The following is a 23,610-nucleotide window of genomic DNA, read 5'->3' on the forward strand; positions in this document are numbered from 1 at the left end:
CATAAAATATTCTAGCCCATTAAATTCACATCCATCACTATGGTGGGAGGCCTCCTGCCAGCAAGCTGCTTTAGTCACCACTGGCTTTCTCTAGCCATGGGGTATTTTCAAAATGAAGCTCCTGAAGTCAAGAAAATAATGTGAAAGTATTCTCAAGAGCAGCTAAGATCAAAAAGGCAAACATCACCTGATAGTCCTTCATCAACTGAACTGACTGTGAGGAACACTGCTTTGAAGATTACGTCTAGGACCATGTGTGAAAGGAAGAGGCGTACGGACTGCTGCATATTGCACCCACATTTGTAACTGAGCTTACAGAATTACTAGTAGAAAAGCATAATGGGAATTCTGACAAAATGTCAGATCCACTTTTATCACTCTTATGGCTGATGACCTCTTAATCATCTCACCTGTGCATCAGTTTTGCACACCCAGGCCATAATAGAAATTCCATCCGCCGAAGCTCTCAAGCATGCTGCCATCTTAGAAACTTCCCAGCACTCCCGTGTTCAGGCTACTTTTCATTATTAAACATGTCAGTTCTAGGGATGGCAGTCCATGGCAGATAGATGCCCAAACTCCTCACAGCAAGCACTCCAATGCATTGGTTGAAAAGATCTTTATTTAGAGATCCATTCAGTTCATGGGTACATCCATAGATGTGATAGGTTGGCAGGAATGAGTATACAAGCATATGCACTATTGATATGAGTACTATTCCCCCCTCCCTTTGAGCAGTTAGCCTTTAGCTGCAAAAATCCTAAAAAGTTCCATGAGAACACAATAGCTTAGTCTGGACAGAGAAAGGCAAAAGATTACAAAGACAGCCAAGTCTTTCTCTCTCCCCTGGGAAACGGTTACATTGTTAATTCCAGCTGCAAGGCCAGTGCTGTATATTTCCAGAGATAACAGGCTGGTTACTTCCTCTCTGAAGTCAGCATTAGTACTTTTGTTTTTAGGCAAGCCAAGAATGGCATGACAGGTGGCTACCTTACAAAGCACAAAGTAAACATACAGTAGATCAATATATCAGTTCAGAGAATACATCAATGGCATGGGCGTGTGCACACATGACAAAACAAGACTAAGCAAATATTGGATGGCTTTAGTTTATAATATCTTTCATTATAGGAATCATTGTAACATGATGTTCTAGAGAATTTAGAGATGTTTGGTTAAAAATATAAGTACCATAAGATGGCCAGAGGTACATCATAGCATATGTACTATGTCACAGAAAAAAATCCACAGTTCTTTATGCAAAGTTTTCCAGTACTTTGCATGGAGTCCTGATAACCCATCTTATAATGGATATGCCTGGCAAGTGATCACTGGTGGAAGAGCTGTGCTGCAGCTATGGGAACTGGATCAGGAACTTCCAGATGAACATGGCAATCTTTTCTGAAATCTTAGAGCTTTATAGGTTGCCATGCCACAGGTATAGGACTAGCATGAGAGAGCACTGTCCTGAAAAATGAGTTGGCAAATTTATTCTGCTACTACCTTGTTATAAACCAGTTTTGAATTAGACTTTTTGCTGTTGCAGAACTTGTTATTGAGATTTACTATACTTTTGAAGACATTCTCTTTCACCCAGGTGATTCTACTAAGATAAGTATTTTTATTATCACTATAACACAAAGAGATCCCACAGAAGAAAGAGTTGGCAAAGATCTGTTCCATCAGTGGAGTTCTACTTGTGCCTCTTGGCTCATGGTTCTCTGGATTCAAGCCACTGTTTTCTGGATATTCAGGAAGTGAGCCAGAAAATAATCCAAACTAAATTTTCAAGTATTTTGCTTTATACTTGCTCAATAGCAGTCCTGCCTTTACTGTCAGAATTCTAACTCGGGTGTTTTTAGCTTCTTTTATAGCTTATGGTTCAACCATAATTCAACCTGTGCTCAGTATCAACATTACACTCAACAGATATCCCATGGCTTAAATGTGTACAAAGTGTATAAACATTCCTTATCTCTCAAAAAACTGCTCTTGTGAGTTTCTGAACATGCCACAGGTCCTGTTCACATGTTTTATTCAATAGATGTATGTATGTATGTATGTATGTATGTATGTATGTATGTATGTATGTATGTATGTATGTATGTATGTATGTATGTATGTATGTAATGGAACAGTCTGCCCCTCCCCTAATATCTGTGTAATTTAATTTGTTCCTAGTGAGTGGAGCTCTTGTTCCAGTTTTGCATGTTAGCTAAAGTTGTTAGTTGTTGGAGTTGTCTCATTGCAAATAAACTGCTGTTATTTTGAGCCTGCTTGTTTCTGCTGAATGGATTTGAGAATGGGTGCCTGAGTGAGTGAGTACTCTAATCTGTGAACCCACAGCTAAAGGGGTATCAGAAGTCGGCCTGTATCTCCTTTGGGTCTCCATCATTGAATAGGAAGATTCCAGCTTGCTTCCCTTGTACAGCAATGGAGCATTTCAAGCCTCTGTTAGACTTATCCTTTGTGGGAAATTAAGGGGAGAACTGGAGGAGATGGGAACAGACGTTGAAACTGTACCTTAAAGTCACCAAGGCTGATAAAGAATCTGAGGATTACAATATTACAGTCTTGCTTCACTGCATAGGAGACAAAGTCCTTAAAGTTTACAATAATTTGAAAGGTGTGTTTGCAGATTCTGACAAGACCCTGACAGAGGGTTCTACTCCATGAAAGCCTGGAATAAAATCTCTACAGTATTTATTATTTATTTATTTAAAAGATTTTTTTTTCTACCATGCCTTTCCATCCTCTTAGGGCCACCAAGGCAGCTAACAAATTAAAATAAATTGACTTCCGGTTTGGGATTTATGGAGGTCTGACGCAGCTCCACTTGCGGAGCTGACCGGACTGCCGTTTTAAGCGGCCGGCGGGGGCAATTCAGCCTGCGGCCGACTGCTCTCAGGTGGAGAGCAGGCAAAGAACGCTCAAGACCTCAGGGCGCGTCGATCTCGGGCGAGGGGGGGTTCTGCGCAACGGACCCTCTCCCGACCCTTGAGGTCCCACCCTGTGACAGGTCGGCTACGATCTCTGCGGCAGTTTCGGGGCCAATGCGGTTGGCATAAGACCTACGTACCCAAGCTTCAATAGGGGAAAGAAGAGTAGAGGAGAAACTAAGATTGAAACAGTGATTACAACCCAAGGAAAGCGAATGAGAAGGTAAAGATCACTATCTTCTGATACGGGACAGATTGTTAAAAGTAAAGAAGAATAAAAGTAGATTTTCAAACTGCAACAGGCTAATTACAAGGAGGGGAAGATTCGGCAAGAGTTGTATTAGAAAAAAGACTAAGTTTAAAGAAGTTATTAAAGAAATTGGACTATTGTTTTGAATACTTGCGGTCATGGAGCTGTGAGAAAATTTTACCATCGCGAGAGCTACTGTGGGAAGTCGGGAAACAGGAAGTACGTAATAACAATAGAGTTGCTGGAGAGAAGCGGCCGGCAGGAAGAAGGGAATCGCCATCTTTGAAAGGGGAAGAGTCGTGGCTTCAGCGGAAGAGGAAGTAAGCCATTTTGGATTACAAAAATCATAGAAGAACCATAGAGAAAAGACGCCCGACATTTTGGACTTTATAAAAGGTTTTTTTGCAGGAAGACCGGGACATTTAAATTAAAAAGACATTAAATTTTACGCCACGGAGTTAAGGAAGAGAGTGGACTCGTGGGAGGGAGCCAAAGCAAGCCCCACGATGTCGAAAAAAGAGTGGCAATCGGCAATAGAAAATCTAGACAAAAAACTCTTAGAAGTGATTAAAGAACTTAAGGACATGAAACCGGAGCTGATCAAAGAGGTAAAACAGACAGTGAAAAGTGAGCTGTCAGAAGTGAAGAAAGGTATGGAAACAATGCAAAATGAACTGCAAGGAACACAGCAGAGAGTCAAAGTAGTGGAAGGCGCGGTGGAGAATCTAGCTGATACGCAACAAACGGAGATGAGACTGCTGAGGGGAAGAATGGCGGTTGCGGAAAGTAAACATATGGAGAAGCAGCTGAGGTTTCGCGGCTTGCCGGAAGTGGAAGGAAAGACAGCGCAAGAACAGATTACTGAGGTGTTAGCTGAATACCTGGGAAAGGAGGAGGAGGAAGTTGTGGCTATCCTGGACGTGGTATATCGTGTAAATTCAAGAATTGCGACCCAGAGGAAATTACCAAGAGACGTGATTGTGCAGTTCACGACTTGAAATATGAAAGAGAAGATTGTGACTAAACAGTTTCAAGATCCATTGGAGATTGATGGCAAGACGATTATCATTATGAAGGAATTACCCAGATCGGTGTTACTAGATCGGAAAAAATACAAAGCACTAATTCAGATTCTGAAGGACATGAAAATCAGGTATAGATGGGAATTACCAGAAGGAGTGTCCTTTGAATTTGGAGGGGCCAAAAAGCGTATCAGATCTGAACGAGAGATGGAGCGATTCTTAAGGGACAATGAAAAGGACTTACCAGCAACAAGATTATGATTATGGAGTGTAAAGTCTTATCTTGGAATGTAAATGGACTTAATTCACCGAATAAGAGAAAAAGCATTTTCCACTGGCTATTAAAACAAAAATGTGATATTGTATGTTTGCAAGAGACCCATATTCGAAAACAGGACGTAAAATATTTAAAATTGAAAAAATTGGGCAATGATTTTGCAGCGGCCTCTAATAAGAAAAAAAGAGGAGTGGTGCTGTATATAAAAGAGGAGCTGCAGCCAAAGTTTGTAATGAAAGATGTGGAAGCCAGATTCATAGCAGTGGAATGTATATGGAATTTAAAGAGAGTGCTGGTAGTCGGAATTTATGCACCTAATGGAGCAAAAGAAAGCTTCTTTGAGGATATGAGGAAGCAACTAGATGAACTTTCATATGACCAGATAATTCTTGCTGGAGATTTCAATGGAGTGACAAACTTGGAATTAGATAAAAAATCACCAACTGCACAAAAGAAAAGAGGACTGTTACCAAAGCTCTTTTTTGAATTGATACAACAGGAAACCTTAGAAGATGTATGGAGAAGACAAAACCCTAAAAGTAGACAATTCACGTTCTTCTCCGCAAGACATTCTACACTATCGAGAATTGACATGATCTGGGCCTCAAAAGACTTAGCGTTATGGACTAAGGAGGTGGAAATAATGCCGATGGTAGGCTCGGATCACAATCCAATTATGTGGAAATTGGGCAGAAGGAGTAAAAGGAAAGGATGGAGAATAAATGAGGACTTGTTACAAGAGGGAGAGAACATGGAGATGCTGAGAAGAGAGACAAAGTTCTTCATACAATACAACATGAATAAAGAAGTACCAACCAACAAGGTTTGGGACACCTACAAGGCGGTAATTAGGGGCATACTAATGGACTTAAATGGTAGAGCCAGAAAAAAGAAGGAGGAGAAGAGACAGGAGATTATGGAGAAAATAAAAGCCAAAGAAATACAGCTAAAGAAGAGACCAGGGAAAAAGAAAATTTATCAGGACATTAAAATACTTCAAGAACAGCTGACAGCAATGAATAACAAAGAATTGGAGTGGAATCTTAAAAGATTGAACCAAAAAGCGTTTGAAGGAGCAAACAAACCTGGGAAATATTTGGCATGGCAACTGAAAAAGAGAAAGGAAAAGAAAACAATAAATAAAATTTGTGAAGATAACAAAACGTATTTGGAACAGACAGCCATTAGTAGAGCCTTCTATAAATTCTATGCTAAATTGTATAATAAGAAAGAGGTGAACAAAGAATTAATAGCGACATATTTGGAGAAAATGAAGCTCCCAGTAATTTCGGAAGCTTGGAGAGATAGATTGAATAACGAAGTAACGGATGAGGAAATAAGAAAGGCAATACAGTCAACAAATCTGGGAAAGGCGCCAGGGCCAGATGGACTTACAGCTAAATTTTATAAGGTAATGGCCAACGAACTGGCACCATTCCTAAAAGAGGTGATCAATGGAGTCTTAAAGGATCAACGGATTCCAGACACCTGGAATGAAGCTAACATATCATTGATCCCCAAAGAGGGCCAAGATCTGACCAATGTGAAAAACTACAGACCTATATCGTTACTTAATAATGACTATAAAATCTTTGCGAAGATACTGGCGGAGAGAGTGAAGGGATGGCTTTCGGAAGTTATTGAGGAGGAACAAGCAGGCTTCTTGCCAGATAGACAAATCAGAGATAACCTAAGGACAGTGATCAATGCTATTGAATATTATGATAAGCGTTGTGATAAAGAGGTTGGTTTCTTCTTTGTTGATGCTGAAAAAGCGTTTGACAATTTGAACTGGGACTTTATGTTTGCCACTATGGAAAAGCTACAAATGGGAGAAAGATTCATAAGAGCAATTAAAGAAATCTATAGAGACCAGAATGCAGCAATTGTGGTGAATGACGAGGCTACTAAGAAACTGACCATAAGTAAAGGAACAAGACAAGGTTGCCCGTTGTCTCCGCTGTTATTTATTTTGGTATTGGAGATTCTGATGATACAAATATGACAAGATGAAGAAATTCGTGGAATAAAAATAAAGGACTTTTCTTATAAGGTCAGAGCATTTGCGGACGATATAATGTTAATTTTAGAAGACCCAATGGAGAACATGCCAAAAGTGATAGAGAAGATTAAGGAGTTTGGAGATTTGGCAGGGTTTTATATTAACAAAAAGAAGTCAAAGATATTATGTAAAAATATGACTAAGCAAAAACAACAATTGTTAATGGAAATAACAGACTGTGAAGTAACAAGTAAGGTGAAATACTTGGGAATTGAACTGACTGCAAAGAACATAGATCTATTCAAAAATAATTATGAAAAATTATGGACTCAGATAGAGCAAGATCTGATTAAATGGAATAGACTGAATTTGTCATGGTTGGGAAGGATTGCAGCAGTTAAGATGAATGTGTTACCAAGAGTAATGTTTTTGCTACAGACAATACCAATTATCCGAGACTCTAAGCAGTTTGAAAAATGGCAGAGGAAAATATCAGATTTTGTTTGGGCAGGCAAGAAGCCTCGAGTGAAAATGAAAGTTTTACAAGATGCAAAGGAAAGAGGCGGAATGCAACTGCCCAACCTAAGACTTTACTACGATGCAATCTGCCTAGTGTGGTTGAAAGACTGGATGATGCTGAAGAATAAGAAATTATTGGCCCTAGAGGGATATAAAAAAATATTTGAATGGCATGCATACCTATGGTATGATAAAGCAAAAGCGAACTCTATGTTCTTACATCATTACATACGGAGAAGCCTATATGCAACTTGGAAGAAGTACAGAGACTATTTACGAGAAGGAACCCCCCTATGGGTGGTTCCATATGAGGTAATAGATCCGAGAGCTGTCGATACTGAGCAACAGTGTTTAACGTATAAGGAGATAACCCGAATAGAATCTTCTAAACTTAAAATGAAGACACAGGATGAGTTATCACCAAACTATGATTGGTTTCAGTACAGGCAGATCAGAGATCTCTACAATTCGGACTGTGTAAAGGGAGGTATAAGAACAGAGAATTCGGAACTAGAGCAGACACTTTTAAAAGAGGATAAGAAGGAAATTTCCAAGGTATATCAAGTACTGCTGAAATGGTATACTGAAGATGAAATAGTTAAAGTACAAATGGTGAAGTGGGCCATAAATTTCAACAAAGAAATAACAATGGAGGCATGGGAATACTTGTGGAAGAATACAATGAAGACTACGACGTGCACTAATATTAAAGAGAACATTTACAAAATGATTTATCGTTGGTACATGACACCAGAGAAGATTGCGCTAGGGAATTTGAATACTTCTAACAAATGCTGGAAATGTAAAAAACATGAGGGTTCCCTGTATCATATGTGGTGGACGTGTGAGGTAGCTAGGCAGTACTGGGGGGAAATAATAAGAGTAATAAGTGAGATTTTACAATTTCAAATTAATAAGAACCCAGAACTCCTGCTACTGAACTTGGGAATGGAGGACATTCCAGCTCAGCACAGGACATTGTTATTTTACATGGCAGCAGCGGCTAGACTTTTGTATGCGCAAAAATGGAAAGTACAAGAAGTGCCAACTATTGAGGATTGGATTTACAAATTGCTGTATATGGCGGAAATGGACAAAATGACAAGAAAATTGAGAAACCTTGACCCAGGACAGTTCAACACAGACTGGGAGAAGCTGAAACAATATCTGGTGAAGAAATGGGAGGTGGGAGGAGAACTGTGGCAGTTCGAGAACTATTGAAACATAATAAAATGCAGAGGGGGGTGACTTTACCGGGGGGCGGAGAGGCAAACGAGAATTTCTAAGCAGTGACTTTGTTAGATTATTATATATAGAGTAATATATAGAATATTGATAGAAAATAACTAATTATAAGGACTGACTAACAAATACTACTTTTGGTAAAAATTGTATAATGTACTAAATTGAATAAGTCTACCTGAAGATATATATGGGTTAAATTGATTGATGATAACTTTTGATGATAGTTATATAGATGTATAATTAAAGTAGAATAAAAATAATAATATAATTAAATATAACTAAAGCAGAATGAAGATAAGATATGCAGAAAAAGTAACATATAGAGTATAAGTTAAATTGGTTGACTTATATGAATGTATGGTTTATATGGTTTATGGTTTATAGAAATATTTGAAATTATGAAAAATGGGACAAATTGTTTGTCTAATATGGAAGAAGGGACTTAAAGATAGGGTACAGAGTTTTAAAAATAGTTAAAGAATTATTGCTTAGAATATAGGGAAAGTATATGTTTGTTAGATAGATGAATTTAAAATGAGTAAGGGAAAAGGGACAAAGGGTTGGAAAACTGTTGGAAGTCTACAAAAAGGGGGGGAAAGGGAGGGGGTTAGAAATTGAGAAATGGGGGAATTGATTGTAATGCGAAATTAAATGATTCTAATCCAATAAAAATTTTATTAAAAAAAACAAATTAAAATAAATTAAAATCTCATCTTAAAAACCATTAAAATCAGTACACAAATGCATCATTAAAACAATTTAAAATTGGATCTTAAAACGAATACACAAAAAACCCGAATACAAAAAAAACCTTAAGAGCTGGGGAAGCAGAAGGGTTCATTAAGGGTATGCCAAGTGAAATAAAGAAGTCTTCACTTGCTGTCAGAAGACAACAACAAAAGAGGAGAGGAAAATCTCCCTGGGGTGAGAGTTCCAGAGTTCTAATGCCACTCGTGAGAAGGCTGTCTCCTGGGTTACTATCCACCTAGTCTTGGAAGGGGGAACATCCGAAGCAGAGTCCCCGGAGATGACTTCAGTGGTTTGGTGGGTTCATAAAGAAGTACCACAAGACTCATGTTTATTTAAAGTCAGAGTAGGAGAGGGATGCACAACTGTGTGCACATATGCACAAGTTCAACCATGCCACCCCTAGACGTTTTTTTCTTTACTAGTTTAATTGAGTTACTATGAATATGAAATATAAAGAGGCTTGTGGCTTTGCTGCATTTCCTCATTTTTAATGTCATTCCCATGGAAAACCTACTTTAATAAGTACAAACAGCGCACATCTCTCTTTTCAGGTTCCACATAAGATTTTTTCGGATTGCCCTGGCCATTGTGTTTGCTCTTTCAGAAGTGAATAAAGATCCCAGCTGGCTACACAACATCACTGTTGGCCTCCAGTTTTATGACTCATGCATCTCACCAATCAAAGCTCTGAAAGGCACCCTTTCTTTCTTATCAGGCAAGCAAGAACTGGTACCTAATTTTAGTTGCAGCTCTCAGCCTTTACTTCTTGGTGTCATTGGTGCAATGACCTCCACAGAATCAGAGCTCATGGCACAAGTGCTCTCTTGCTATAAAATCCCTCAGGTGAGCAATGTATCCAAGAAAAACAGTTTTGCAACCTATGTGCTATGTGTCAGCTGGGGTCCCATCGAATGATACACAGAAACTTATCGTTTGGTTGAAATGGCCCAAACTTTATTGATTACAGCCCTTTGGATCATTGGCATAGGGCAGTGGATCCCTGACCTCAAAAGGCCCTTCACTGTTTGATGCGTTGTTCCTCCTGCCATGATGCTAGCAACCACGGGATGGCAAGTGATGTTCTGCCTCCAACAACAGCTGGATGGTCCTTTTAGACTGCAGGGGTGAGCTGCCTGTTATGTACTGCTTACCCCCTTAGGACCTGGCCCAATGCCTCAAAACTGCCTACCCCTAAAGTTGTGACTGGCCCACCAGCTGCTCCGTAGGCAAGGGGCTAGTGGGTGGGAAAGTGTCCTGCTCCTGCTGTCACTGTTTGCTAATGGCACTGACCACACTTCAGCTTATGGAAGAGGATCTCCTGTTGGGCTCCTCCTCTTTCATAGCTGACCTTCACCTCCCCACCCCCCAGCCCTCACCCTCAGTTGCAACACAGCCCACACTGAGCCTGTGAGCTTCCTTTATACTTGGTTTCAAGTACTGGAATCTTGTTAATTTCTGGGTCTGCTGAGTATGTCAAGCAATTGCAGAAGTGGGTTTCTTCCATAACTCACCTCCCTAGTCTGCATTGGGACCCTGGGCAAGCGACTTGCTCCCTATAGGATTTGGGGAGGTTTCCTTGCTAAATAATTTTACATCCTGCCCATTAAATGTAAGGAACTTTTGGTCACTAACCATCAGCCATGACACAGGTGGAGCTAGCTGAAGTGCTCTTAATCCCAGACTCTCCAAACATCTCCATCTTCTGATCAATGACAATGTTTAACCTTGGCAGATCACGTCATAGTGTTGGAAAATCTGAGCAATTTGAGGGATTTGAGGTAAGGCAATTAGGTACTGACTAGTGTAGACAACAGATTTTAGCGGGCCAGCATTGGTGATACTTTTTTTCATTCAGCTTCATAGTAAAGTAGAAACACAGGTATTAGTTTAGGGAACAGAACTCCCATTGTTTTGCATGTATGTATCTGCCTGAAATATTGGTGTAACAGTAATGCGACATCTGCCCAATGTTATGTGACACTGCACTGCCATAGCTATTGGTATGTTTTGTTATAACTACATAAGAGCTCAGCTCTTAAACTGACTGTGCTAGCATATAACATACCAATGCAACACACTGAAACTGGAGTTTCTTCGCCACTATCCTTATTCTTCTTGTACTCAGCATATGATACTTACTCTGCGTTTTTCACTCAAATCTCGGGTTGGCTCTGTGGTGAACTCGTGAAGGAAGTTACATTGAGAATGACCCTCATTCATTCATTCCACTACCTTATTGAGGGCCTTATTGCTGGTATTCCTTTTCACTCAACAGCCCAACTATACATTACACACAAATTCCCATAAGCAACAGTGCAATCCTAAGCAGAGTTACATCTTTCTAAGCCCATTGACTTCATTGGATTTAGAAGGGTGTGATTCTGGCTTGGACTGCACTGTAAACCTTCAAGCCCCCTTTCTTTTTCATAGATCAATTTGGGAGGAGGCAATTTGGAGCAGTGAACAGAAAGAGACGCCCCCCCCCCCGCTTCTCTGCTTATACCTTCCAAAAGTAATGTGTCTTGAAAAAAGGGGGGAGCATTGAATTACATTGAATTATACATATTTGCACATAATGCTTAGTTAGGCTCTGAAACTAGCACTGATTCAACCTCTAAGTGCTTATTTAAAAAGTTTTTACAATGTGACTGACTCCTACATCATGCTTTAGATTCTAAGCCTGGGAGCAGGGACTGTGCCTAGCCTATTTAAGTACTACATCTTCTAGCTATTGCAACTGTTTAATTATTTATTGTGATTCAGAAACCTCTGTTACCCTACATTCTTCAAAAATCTTACCATGGAAGGAATGGCTTTAAATTCAAGATATAATGGTGAGTTCAGTCAATATCTTGGCAAGCCTAAACAGAACATACAGTGGGGAAAAGTAGGGGCAAGGTGTGAAAAGGAGGTCAAGAGAAAACTAGGTTGGCAGATTTTAAGATTCTCCCTTGAGAGGTTCATGGTTCTGTTTTATCTCTTAGATCAGCCATGGCTCCCAGCATCCCAAGTTTTCTGACCACTTCCTATTCCCATCATTCCTGCGCACAGTCCTGTCCAGTAGTTATCAACCCTGTGCACTTTCTCAGCTTCTAATGCACTTTAACTGGACATGGGTGGGCCTTGTAAGCTTTGACAATGATGATACGGAAATGGAGGATGCTCTGAAAAGGCATTTAGCACAAGCTGGTGGCTGCCTGGCCCTTTCCAGTACAATCTACACTCCTTATTCGTGGCCACAAATTGAAGCCGCTGCAAGGAACACTGGGAACTCTTCAGCAAGTGTCTTCTTGTGCCATTGTTATCATGTTCAGTTCAGGCTGCTTGCAAAAGCCCTACAGACACAAAATGTTACTGGCAAGACATGGATCTTCACAACTCATTTTGCTGTGGCCCTAGAGGTATTCACCAGTGAGATGTTACAGCTCCTGAATGGGAGCCTAGCCCTGAAGATTCATTCTGAGAAAATTCCAGGATTTGTGGAATTCCTGACAACCCTTCATCCTGCTGCTTATCCCCACAGCCACTTGATGAAATTGTTCTGGCAGAAGTTATTCAGCTGTGCTTGGCCAAACCTGGACAAGAAAAAGGCAGGGCAAGATAGAACTCCAGCTTGCACTGGAGCAGAGGAGATGGATGCCAACCACTTGCTCAGTTTTGATCTGGATAACTGGGCTGGCACATATCAGGCCTATCTTGCAACCAGGGCTTTCATCATAGCCTGTCATAGCCCTGTATGTTCTAGGGACAAAAGAGAGCTTAGACAAAAAGATATAGTCGGATTTGCCAGGAAACCAGGGCCATTTCCAGACGGCTGACCTGCACCCGGGACGTTGCACCATGTTTCGGATCATGCTGGGGAAAATGCGAAATATCGCGTTTTCTCGCACGAGTTTTGTGCGACGTCGCGCAAAACTCGCGCGAGAAAACACGATATTTCGCGTTTTCCCCAGCACAATCCGAAACATGGCGTGACGTCCCGGGTGCAGGTCAGCCGTCTGGAAACGGCCCAGTTCAGGAGCAATGTGAAGGAAAGAAAGGGTCTCTTTCTGCCATTTGCCACAAAGGGATGTTTTGACTAAAAAATTTCCTGCTCTTTCTGAAAATTTTATTTTTGATTTTTGAATTTAGATACCTATATCCTGCTTTTCTCTGCAGTGGGGACCCAAAGCAGCTTGCAACATTGTTCCCCCCCCTCCATTTTATCACAGGTTAGGCTGTGTGTGTGTGTGTGAGAGAGAGAGAGAGAGAGAGACAGACAGAGAGACAGAGAGAGAGACAGAGAGAGAGAGAGGCTGGCTCAAGGTCACCCAATGAGCTTCTACGGCAGAGTGGAGGTTAAAAATCAGGTCTCCCAGATCCAAGCCAGACACTCTAGCTATTAGATCCCCTTGTAAAAGATAACAAAATGATCCCATACTTGAAATCCAACTTTCATAGTTGAAAGAGAAGCATAGCTTATCAAGGAACCTACGTTCTGGGGGAGAGATTGTATTTGGAATTAAGTATTTTGATAACTTCCCTACCGCAATGAGGTATTTGAGAGAACCAGATATTGCAAAGAATTCTCATTGCTAAAGTTTGTGGGAGGTGAAGTGGAACAAGCCACTATCCTAGCCAGGATCACCCTGAAGCCAGAGAAAAAGAGGTTCTCTCACAGCCCTCCACCAGCTCTGGTGTCTCCCCTTCTGGATCCTTTGCACTGCTGAAGTTCAGTTAATTCAGAGTTTTAAGCAGTGAGGGCAGCAGGCTAAAAGCTCTGGAAGGGGAAACAGTCTGGCATGCCAGAGGCTGCGGAGGGCTGTGAGAGAATCCTTCCCCTCTGGAGTGATCTTCACTGGCTGTCATTTAAAACTATGCTTCTCGGCTAACATTGTATCTCCCCACACTTGATGAACACGCCCAGGCATCTCGTGTAGAGAGACTGTCAGGCAGAGGTCCCTCACATCACCTATTGCCTGATCTGGAGGTGCCAGGGACTGAACCTGGGACCTTCTGCATGCAAAGCAAAAGCTCTTCCCCTGTGCCACGGCCCCAACCTAATTTGAAATAGAAGGAGAATTTTGGAATAGAAGGAGAAATTGCTAGATTTCTTGCATGTTCATGGAGTAGCACAAAACAATTGGTAAGACACTGAAAACGAATGTAAATGAGGAGCAGTGCATAAGTCTATATCTTTCTGATGGATGGTTACCAAGATTTTTTTATTATTATTTTGAGACTGATGAACATGTCAAAAAAATCACTCTTGGGGCTTTTGCTAACATGCCAAGATTGTTCAAAGAAATCAAATCTTAAAACAAGAATGAATCTGGAATACTGAAGCAAATATTTGCATGAATCTAAGAATGTGCCCTAGGGTGAGACAATGGCTTTGAGTCAAGGAGCGACCATTGTCTTTTTGCATTTCTGATTGTGAAGGGCTGAATTGCACTTGCAAATTGGACATGGGGAAATGTCTTAGTGATATATGAGTAATCATGTTGTGTATTTTTTATTGTTGTTTACCTGTTTGTTTCTCTAGAAAACAGACAGCATGTACATCTAGTCAGGAACCAAACTTCTCTAGGTGGGTGAAAGGTAGCATTGTCTAGACTCTGATTACTGTGGATCAGTCTATCCCACATGACAAAAGGAATAGTAATAGCAGATATATTAGAAATCTCCAGATAGGTAGAGGGAAGGAGCAGGTTTGTATGCAGTCAATAGAAAGTGCAGTTGAGAAGCAAAAACAGAAAGAGGATCAGACAGACTCTGCTGGAGTTGGCTGAAGCCCATTGGATCTCATTCTTTCTGGGGATCTTATGTGCAGTTGCAGATCTGTTGTCCTGTAGGAATGCCTCTGTGCCTTCCTTGCACTCTTCTTGTATATTGTACATATACTACCGAATGCCATAACTCTCCGATGCAATCTCCTCCAAAGAAAACCAACCTGGATAGGCACTATCTGAGGACCACTCTAGGACGTATGGTACATGTAACAATATGTAAGTATCTCTTCTCTTGTTTTCCTATTTCAGGTCCACCTTTATGTAAGAAATATTAACTTTTCCACTCCATCAAAGGAAGATGTGTTTTTTAAAAATGGTGCAGTTCCAGCTGCGTTAGACATTATGAACCTTCAGATTTTATCCAATGGTTCTTTGCGGGGCATGAAGGTTGGCTATTTTTCCTCCAGACCTTACTTGGGGAAGCATCTTCTGATTGATAACAGTACAATTGTGTGGGCAAGAAGCCCTGCTCAGGTAACAGCTTCTTCTCATCATCCTTCTCAAATGAAAGGCATATTATGAGATTCTGTTAAATGAAAGCATATTATGAGATTCAAGTTAATCTCCAGATTGTCCCATCCTTTCCTTTTAGGGCATACCTGTTTAAAAACCACAAGTGCGGAGATGCCCCAAAACTATGCCCTTTGATTTTTAGACCACTTTGAGGATGCTTTAGTATCTCCCTTTCATGCCGTCATTGTTCCTTCCCTACCCCTAGTCTCCTAAAGATCAAAAAATGTGCTTTTATCATGGCAGTTACAAGTAACAAAGTTAAGTGTTTAAAAGACACAAACTTTTTTTTAAAAAGACCCAAACTTGATGCACACAAATTATAACTGCAGAGAAGTTAGCCGTGTTAGTCTGTGGTAGCAAAATCAAAAAGAGTCCAGTAGCACCTTTAAGACTAACCAATTTTATTTTAGCATAAGCTTTCGAGAATCAAGTTCTCTTCGTCAGATGCCTGATACAGAGACTGGTCAAACACAGAAGAGCAAGAGAGGGAAGAGGCAATTAGGGGGGGAGGGGGAGGGAGCAATCAAAACATTCCTTTGCTAGTATATGTAAACATCTCCTTTTTGGTGTGTGTATCAGTTGGCTTCAAAGGAGTTTGCCCTGTTAGTTTGTAGAAGCCAAACAGCTAGACCATCCAATTCCAATGCAGTATGGGCCTTCGATAACCACAGCTCTCCCTGCCAGATGCATCTGACAAAGAGATCTGTGGTTCCCGAAAGCCCACGCCAGGTACCACTGAGCTCCCCCAGACCCCACCTCTGTAAAGGAAATCTGTTACCTGTGGTAATGTGATAACCATTCATTGTCCCTATTCAGTCCCAGCTTGACAGAGTCAAATTTGCATATGAATTCCAGTTCAGCAGTCTCCCGTTGGATTTTGTTTTTGAAAGGTTTCTGTTGAACTACAGCGACCTTTAAGTCTTTGATGGAATGTCCTGGTAGATTGAAGTGTTCTCCCACTGGTTTCTGGACGTTTCCATTTCTAATGTCAGATTTGTGTCCATTTATTCTTTTGCGTAGAGGTTGGCTGGTTTGTCCAATGTACAGAGCAGAAGGACATTGTTGGCACATGAGGGCATATATCAGATTGGAGGATGAGCAGCTGTAAGAGCCAGAGACAGTGTAGTTGATGCCATTGGGTCCTGTAATTGTATTCCCTGGGTAGATATAGGGGCAGAGCTGGCATCTGGGTCTGTTGCAGGGCCTGGTACCTGTGCTGGTGACTCTGCTGGCCGATTCATGGTTGTGAGTGAGAAGTCGTTTAAGGTTGGGGGGCTGTCTGTAGGCAAGGAAAGGTCTTCCACCCAGGGCTTCTGAGAGAGAGGTATCATTTTCCAGGATGGGTTGTAGCTCACTGATGATACGTTGGATGGGTTTGAGCTGGGAACTATAGGTGACAACCAGTGGTGTTCTGTTGTTAGTTCCTTTAGGCTTGTCCTGGAGCAGGCTGTTTCTGGGTACTAGTCTGGCCCTGTTGATTTGTTTCTTCACTTCATTTGGTGGGTACTGTAGTCCCAAAAATGCTTGTTGTAAATCTCTTAAGTGTGAGTCTCGGTCGAGAGCATTGGAGCAGATACGGTTGTAACGTAAGGCTTGGCTGTAGACAATAGACCGAGTGGTATGTTTAGGGTGGTAGCTGGAGGCATGTAGATATGAGTATCGGTCTGTTGGTTTCCGGTATAAGGTAGTATTTATTCGTCCATTATGTAGTTGTACAGTGGTGTCCAGGAAGTGTACCTGTTGTGTAGAGTGGTCCAGGCTTAGGTTGATAGTAGGGTGAAAGTTATTGAAGTCTTGATGAAATCTCTCAAGAGCTTCCTTCCCATGGGTCCAAATGATGAAGATGTCATCCAGGAATCTTAAGTATAGTAGTGGTTCCAGTGGATGGGAGCTGAGGAAGCGTTGTTCCAAGTCCGCCATGAATATGTTAGCATATTGTGGTGCCATGCGTGTGCCCATGGCTGTGCCATTAATCTGTAGATATAAGTTGTCACCAAATTCGAAGTAATTGTGAGTGAGCACGAAGTGACAAAGTTCAGTGGCGAGGTGTGCTGTGGTTTTGTCCAGGATAATATTCCGTATGGCTTGCAGTCCATCCGCATGTGGGATATTGGTGTATAAAGCCTCCACATCCATGGTTGCTAGGATGGTGTCATCAGGTAGGTTGTCAATGGACTGTATTTTCCTGAGGAAGTCAGTGGTGTCCCGTAAATAGCTGGGTGTGCTGGTGGCATAGGGCCTGAGGATAGAGTCCATGTATCCTGAGACTCCTACCGTGATAGTGTCTCTTCCTGAGATGATGGGGCGTCCTGTGTTACCCGGTTTATGGATTTTGGGTAGTAGGTAGAATTTTCCTGGCCGTGGTTCCTGGGGTGTGTCCGTATGGATGCATTCTTGTATGTCCACGGGAAGAGTCTTCAATATTTTATTGAGTTCTCTTTTATATTGCTCCGTAGGATCAGCAGTTAGTATTTTATAGAATGTTGTGTTGGAGAGTTGTCTTTCTGCTTCCTGTATATAATTCTGTTTGTCCATGATGACCACTGCTCCGCCTTTGTCGGCTTCCTTGATTACGATGCCAGAGTTGTTTTGGAGGCTGTTTATGGCATCTCTTTCTGCATGGCTGAGGTTCTGCTTTAGGTGTTGTTGTTTGTCACTTGGGACACTTGGGAAAGATACATGCTGGGATCCATGAGCCTATTCTAATATGTCTGCTCTAAGGGACCTTTGGGGAACTTGCTGCACAAACTAGCCAATTAGTATTGTTTGTATGTGCTGTAGTGATTAGACTAGGATATGAGACACCCAGGTTCAAATCTCCTCCCAGCCATGGAAGGTTGCTGGGTAATCTTGAGCCAACGCCACACTCTCAGCCTATGTAACTTACTTCACATGTTGTTGCGAGGATAAAATGGAGAAGGGGAGAATGTTGTACTCTATGTTGGGCCCCCATAGGGGAGAAAAGTGGGGTATCAATACAGTTAATTAAATAAATATATTTATAACTAGTTCCCCACATTCTTTCATACTCTGGTGTGACCAAGAAACAGAACCCAGGATGCAGTAGGGTTGCCAGCTCTGGGCTGGGAAATTCCTAGAGATCTGGGGGTGGAGCCTGGTAAGGGTGGGGTTTGGGGAAGGGAGGAGCTTCAACAGGGTATAATGCCATAGAGTCCACCTTCCAAAGCAGCCATTTTCTCCAGGCAAACTGATCTCTGTTGGCTGGAGATCAGTTGTAATTCCAGGAGATCTCCAGCCACTACCTGGAGGCTGGCAACCCTACTCTGCAGATAGGAGCAGCCTTGATCCCCAGTGACTAGGCCCATGAGGAAGAGGGGGGGGGATGTAGCCATTCCCCAGTAGCATCCCTGAATACAACCTGTTACTTTTAGCTATAGAAGTAAATATTTGCTGCTGTGGAGGCATGCACAGTGCTACTGGAGACAGATCCGTCTTTCAGCCTAAAGGGTACAATGTCTCTCTTTGCAAAAGATATTGGAGAAATGTGCTGAATGGTGGCTCCCAGTAACTTTGCTGGGGCCATGTAATGGCTGGCAGTTTGCTAGAGGAGCAGGACATGTTTCTGCTATTCGGAAACAACTCACTTATGAGACAAGGCACTAGCCAGTCAGAATTTGACTGAGGGGAGTTCTTTGATCTTTACACCCTTAACAACGTAGTCCTTTGGACAGGAAGTCACAGCTGCATTCCCAACTATAATCATTTCCAATTGAGGTGCCTTTTGAATACATAGATTACAACTGCTAGAAATTCATCTTTGAGATATCAGCTTACAGGCGTCCAATCTTCCCAGCATCTAGGAAAATGGGTGTTTTCATATGCCTGTAAATAAGCTATTCAGAAGTTATTAATTTATTTTTATTTATTTGAAATATTTCTATGCCACATTACCACCCAAATAGGGTCCCCAAGGCAGCAAACATCCAAATATTAAAATGGTTAAAACGTTTAAGTGGCATTTAAAACATTTATACAATTCAATAAAAACATGTAAACATACAAACACAAAACAACCAGGGGAAGGGTCAATAAGAGTTGCTTGGAGTATGCCAAACCAAACAAAAAAAGTCTTCACCTGACCCACTAGCAGAAGACAATGACAGAGGGAGACTGGCAAATCTCCCTGGGAAGGGAGTTCCAAAGACTATTTCTGGGGTCACCACCCATCTAGCCTCAGATAGAGGGAGTTTTTGAAGCAAGATCTCAGAAGATGACCGGAGTTGACAGGTGGGAGAAGGCAGTCCTTAAGGCATGTTGACCCCAAGCCATACAGGGCTTTAAAGATCAATATCAGCACCTTGAATTGGACCCGAAAGCAAACTGGGAGCCAGTGTAGATGGAACAAGACTGGAGAGATATGACCCACTTCAGTCAAAATTCTGGCCACAGCATTCTATACCAATTATAGCTTTCAGACAGTCTTCAAGAGCAGCACCACACAGAATGCACTGCAACAACGTAGGCAAGAAGCACAACCTGACACACATGTACACCCTTTATTTTTCACTCTAGGCACCCCATTCAGTCTGCACAGAAAGTTGTTTGCCTGGCTATAGGAAATTACCTTTGCAAGGAAAAGCAAGTTGCTGCTATGATTGCCAGAAGTGTCCCAATGGACAGATTGCCAATGGAACAGGTAAAGGAATCTAGAAAATGCTTCTTGTGCCTTTGTCAGGTGAACAGCTCTCTTTTACTTGATCTAGGATTGCCAGGCCTGGCCTGGCAACCAGCAAGAGACCAAGGGGTGGGGGGGAAGGGAGTGGCTGTTGGTGATGGCATGGTGTCACTTCCTGGGAAAAAACTAGAAGCAGTGTCATGCCTCTCTAGGAATTGCCAGAAACGCTATGCTGACAGTGCAGCTGATTCCTATGGAGTACTGAGGGAAATGAGAGACTGGGGCAGAAGACTGGCAAGCCTAATTTTACCTAATTTGGGGAAAGGGTTATATAGACTGCACTGCTGCAATGACAACCTACCCAGTAACATCTACACCCCAGATAGTAACATTTTTTTTCTAATTTAAAATTATGATCCAGATAGCCTGGGGGGGCAGGGGACAGCAGGGCATTTATGTCCCATGCGTGTGCTCCCATGCGTGTGCACGCATGGGATCTCCCATGCGTGTGCATGCATGCTCCCACATTCCCCCTCCACAGAGGAATCCTAGTGCACACTGACTGAAAACTGCCCCCGAGCACTCAAAGTGAAAACTGCCTCCAAAGGGGCAGTTTTCAGTCAGCATGTACTGAGATTCCACTACAGAGGGGGAGTGCATGCACATGCTTCTCCTCCCCATGCTCCCCCCACCAGCCAAGTGAGGAGGGCTGGGGAACAGCAAGTAGGGGCAGGGAATCCCCCACCCTGGGTGGGGAGATGGGATGCCTAGCTGAGATTAGGCCAGCAGTTCCCTCTGATTGCAAGCTGCCTAGCTGAAATGTAATTAAAGGAGGAAACGGGTATCTTGAGAAAGCAAACAGGCAAAGGGGTCTTTCCACACAATGTGTGACATATCTAAACTCAAGCAAGAGGTAGTATAACAGAACTGTACATATTCTGTAAATCCGTGCGAGCATTGAAAGAGTACAGACAGTGGTACTGAGGACTGAATTTACTTTCTTCAGCCTCTCGGCTCTCATTTAAACATGCAAGCAAATGAAATAGAAAGCCTCTAGTATTGTGGTTACAACCATACTATTAACTAGAAAATGTGTGGGTACTGGCTGGTAGAATTTCAAAAGCCACAAGCATGGCTGAGTAAGATTTCATGTTCCCAGTGGGCCCTTCCCACTGCCATTCAATTAGGTGGTGGAAGAAAAATGTATGTGTGTGGGGGAAATGGGGTACATTCGCCAACATTCTGATTTCTTGACCTCACTTCCAGAACAACAAGAAGTGACATCATCATTATGCCAGTGACACTCTAGCATTCAGTCAAAGCTTTTTGATTAAACTTTAGAGCTTGGACCAAAGGCTAAAGCATTGCCAGTGACACAATGATGTATTCAAGTTCAAGTTAGCCTTTATTGGCATATATCAACAATTCAAGTTATCCACTTACAGAAAAATAAAAAATTAAAAGGATACTACATTACAAATACATAAATACAATTATAGCTTATTTCTGTGATATCCTTTGACGCAACTTCAAAGTGGAATGGAGAAACTTGGCCACCTTCTCGGTGACATCAGGAAAGGAATCATTCAGCAGTCTATAGACTTTAAACGAGTCAGAGCAATCCATCATACTAGCTAGAACAGATTTTAAATATGTTTGACGTATACCAGCGTACAAATGACAATGCAAAAGAACATGTGTAATTGACTCAACACATTTTTGTTCACATAAACAGCATCTAGCTGAACAGGCTATCCTGTTAAATCTGCCATATAGAATGGCCGAAGGCATAGCATTGCACCTGGCCAAAGAAAATGCTCTACGAAGTTGTGGCACCTGCAGGGAAGATAAATATGGAGCCAGGGAAGAGCAGGTTTTAGTAGCCAGGCTATATAACTTCTGGCGCTCAATATCTAGCATCCTACTCTTAATTTGTTGAAATGTGGCATTTGATGTTAACATAGACAGTGAGTCCACAGATATACCCATGCCTTTAATTTTTTCCATGATATATGCTGACCAATTTGACACATTGGACTCTGAAAGGATTTGATATATAAAGCTCCCAGGGTCACAATTATAATGTAACCGTAGCCAGTATTTAAATGACAATGACATATTTCTTGTCATGCCGGAAGTGACATCAGCACGTGGCCAGCAATATCATTATGTCTCCAGTCAGAGCCCTGAGTTTTCTGTTGGTTGCCACTGCCAGCCATGTGCTGGCAATGCTGGAAATATCACAGACTTGCCCATAGCACTCCATTATATGATATTTATCACTGAGGGGATTTGTTAATACATTGATGAGACCACTTCTTCATACAAAAAACTTTCTTCCTATTGACCTCTTATAAGAACATCAGTACCTGTTGCTCTTTGGAGAATAAGTGACCAAGTGATGGAGTATTCTATGTGTTCTATGATTCTGGCAAGCATTGTGTAACTCTGTCCATAATATCACTTTGTACAATCACTTTGCAGTAAAAGGGAGCATGCCCTGTAATTAATTAAGATAAGGGTACTCACTTTCTTATGTGTTTGTCTCTGGCAGATAGCACACACTGCTGGACCTGCTTTCCTGGCCAATGGCCCAATGATCTACAAGACCAGTGCCTCCCAACCATCTTTGACTTTTTGTCCTACACTGACGCTTTGGGTACAGCCTTGGCAGCCTGCAGTACCTTCTTCTTTCTCCTCTCACTGTCCATCCTATGCATCTTCATAAGGCACCACCGCACACCACTTGTCAAGGCCAACAATCACAAGCTGAGCTACCTTCTCTTGGCTTCCTTGGCTCTTTGTTTCCTCTGCCCACTGATGTTCCTTGGACGGCCAGACTTGCTCACTTGCTCCCTCCGCCAGGCAGTCTTTGGCCTAGTCTTTACTGTTTGTCTCTCAGCAGTCTTGGCCAAGACAGTGACTGTGGTGATGGCATTCAGTGCTTCCCAGCCAGGCAGCTACATCCAGAAGTGGATAGATTACAAGCTCCCTGGCATGATCACTCTTTGCTGCCCACTAGTCCAAGGTGCTATATGTGTCTTTTGGGTAACTAAATGGCCTCCTTTTCCATCACAGAATCCACTGCAGGGAGGAGCTCAAGTGACCTTAGAATGTGACAAAGGCTCCTTGGAGTTCTTTTACACCATGCTGGGCTACCTGGGCTTGCTGGCCACCATAAGCTTAGGAGTGGCTTTCCCAGCTCATCAGCTGCCAACAGCTTTTAATGAGGCCCAGCACATTGCCATCAGCATGCTAGTCTTCACTTTTGTCTGGGTCTCCTTCATGCCATCATATCTCAGTGCAACAGGAAAGTATACAGTGGCTGTAGAGATCTTTGCTATCTTGGCCTCTGGGGCTGGTTTGTTAGCATGTCTTTTCTTCCCCAAGTGCTATATAATTTTGTTGCAGCCTGAGAAGAACAACAAGGGCCACCTGCTGGGGCGATTCTTCCCTCAGAAATAGGTGTGGGGATTTCCTTTTATTTTTAACAATTTTTTTTATTTTTTTAAAAAAACCAAACAAACAAACAAACAAAAACAATGTACAGAAGTAAAATAGAACAACAACAAAGTCTTAGTGAACTATATACAATTATATGCATAGATGTGAAATTTGTGAAATGCTTTAGTTTTTATACAGGAATAAGGAAATTAGATAATAAACGTCATGCCAATATAGTTAAA

At 41.9% G+C, this 23,610-nt stretch overlaps 1 protein-coding gene across 1 annotated transcript; it reads left to right on the plus strand.

Moving 5' to 3' along the window:
• Positions 1 to 12,156: 12,156 nt before the first annotated feature.
• Positions 12,157 to 23,389, plus strand: LOC129323499 (vomeronasal type-2 receptor 26-like). The gene is made up of 4 exons (XM_054970035.1): positions 12,157 to 12,738; positions 15,025 to 15,249; positions 19,822 to 19,945; positions 22,479 to 23,389. Exons 1-4 carry the CDS (start codon positions 12,157 to 12,159, stop codon positions 23,387 to 23,389), a joined length of 1,842 nt encoding a protein of 613 aa, XP_054826010.1.
• The last annotated feature ends 221 nt before the right edge of the window (positions 23,390 to 23,610 follow it).

This window comes from Eublepharis macularius, chromosome 2 (assembly GCF_028583425.1).
Source record: "Eublepharis macularius isolate TG4126 chromosome 2, MPM_Emac_v1.0, whole genome shotgun sequence".
Classification (NCBI taxonomy): domain Eukaryota; kingdom Metazoa; phylum Chordata; class Lepidosauria; order Squamata; family Eublepharidae; genus Eublepharis; species Eublepharis macularius.

Excerpts from the sequence above, each read along its gene's own strand:
- LOC129323499 (XM_054970035.1), top strand. The coding sequence starts at position 12,157 with ATGGAGGATGCTCTGAAAAGGCATTTAGCACAAGCTGGTGGCTGCCTG. Across the intron at positions 15,250-19,821 it reads GGGCAAGAAGCCCTGCTCAG|GCACCCCATTCAGTCTGCAC; the intron begins GTAACAGCTTCT and ends TTTTCACTCTAG. Across the intron at positions 19,946-22,478 it reads ACAGATTGCCAATGGAACAG|ATAGCACACACTGCTGGACC; the intron begins GTAAAGGAATCT and ends TGTCTCTGGCAG.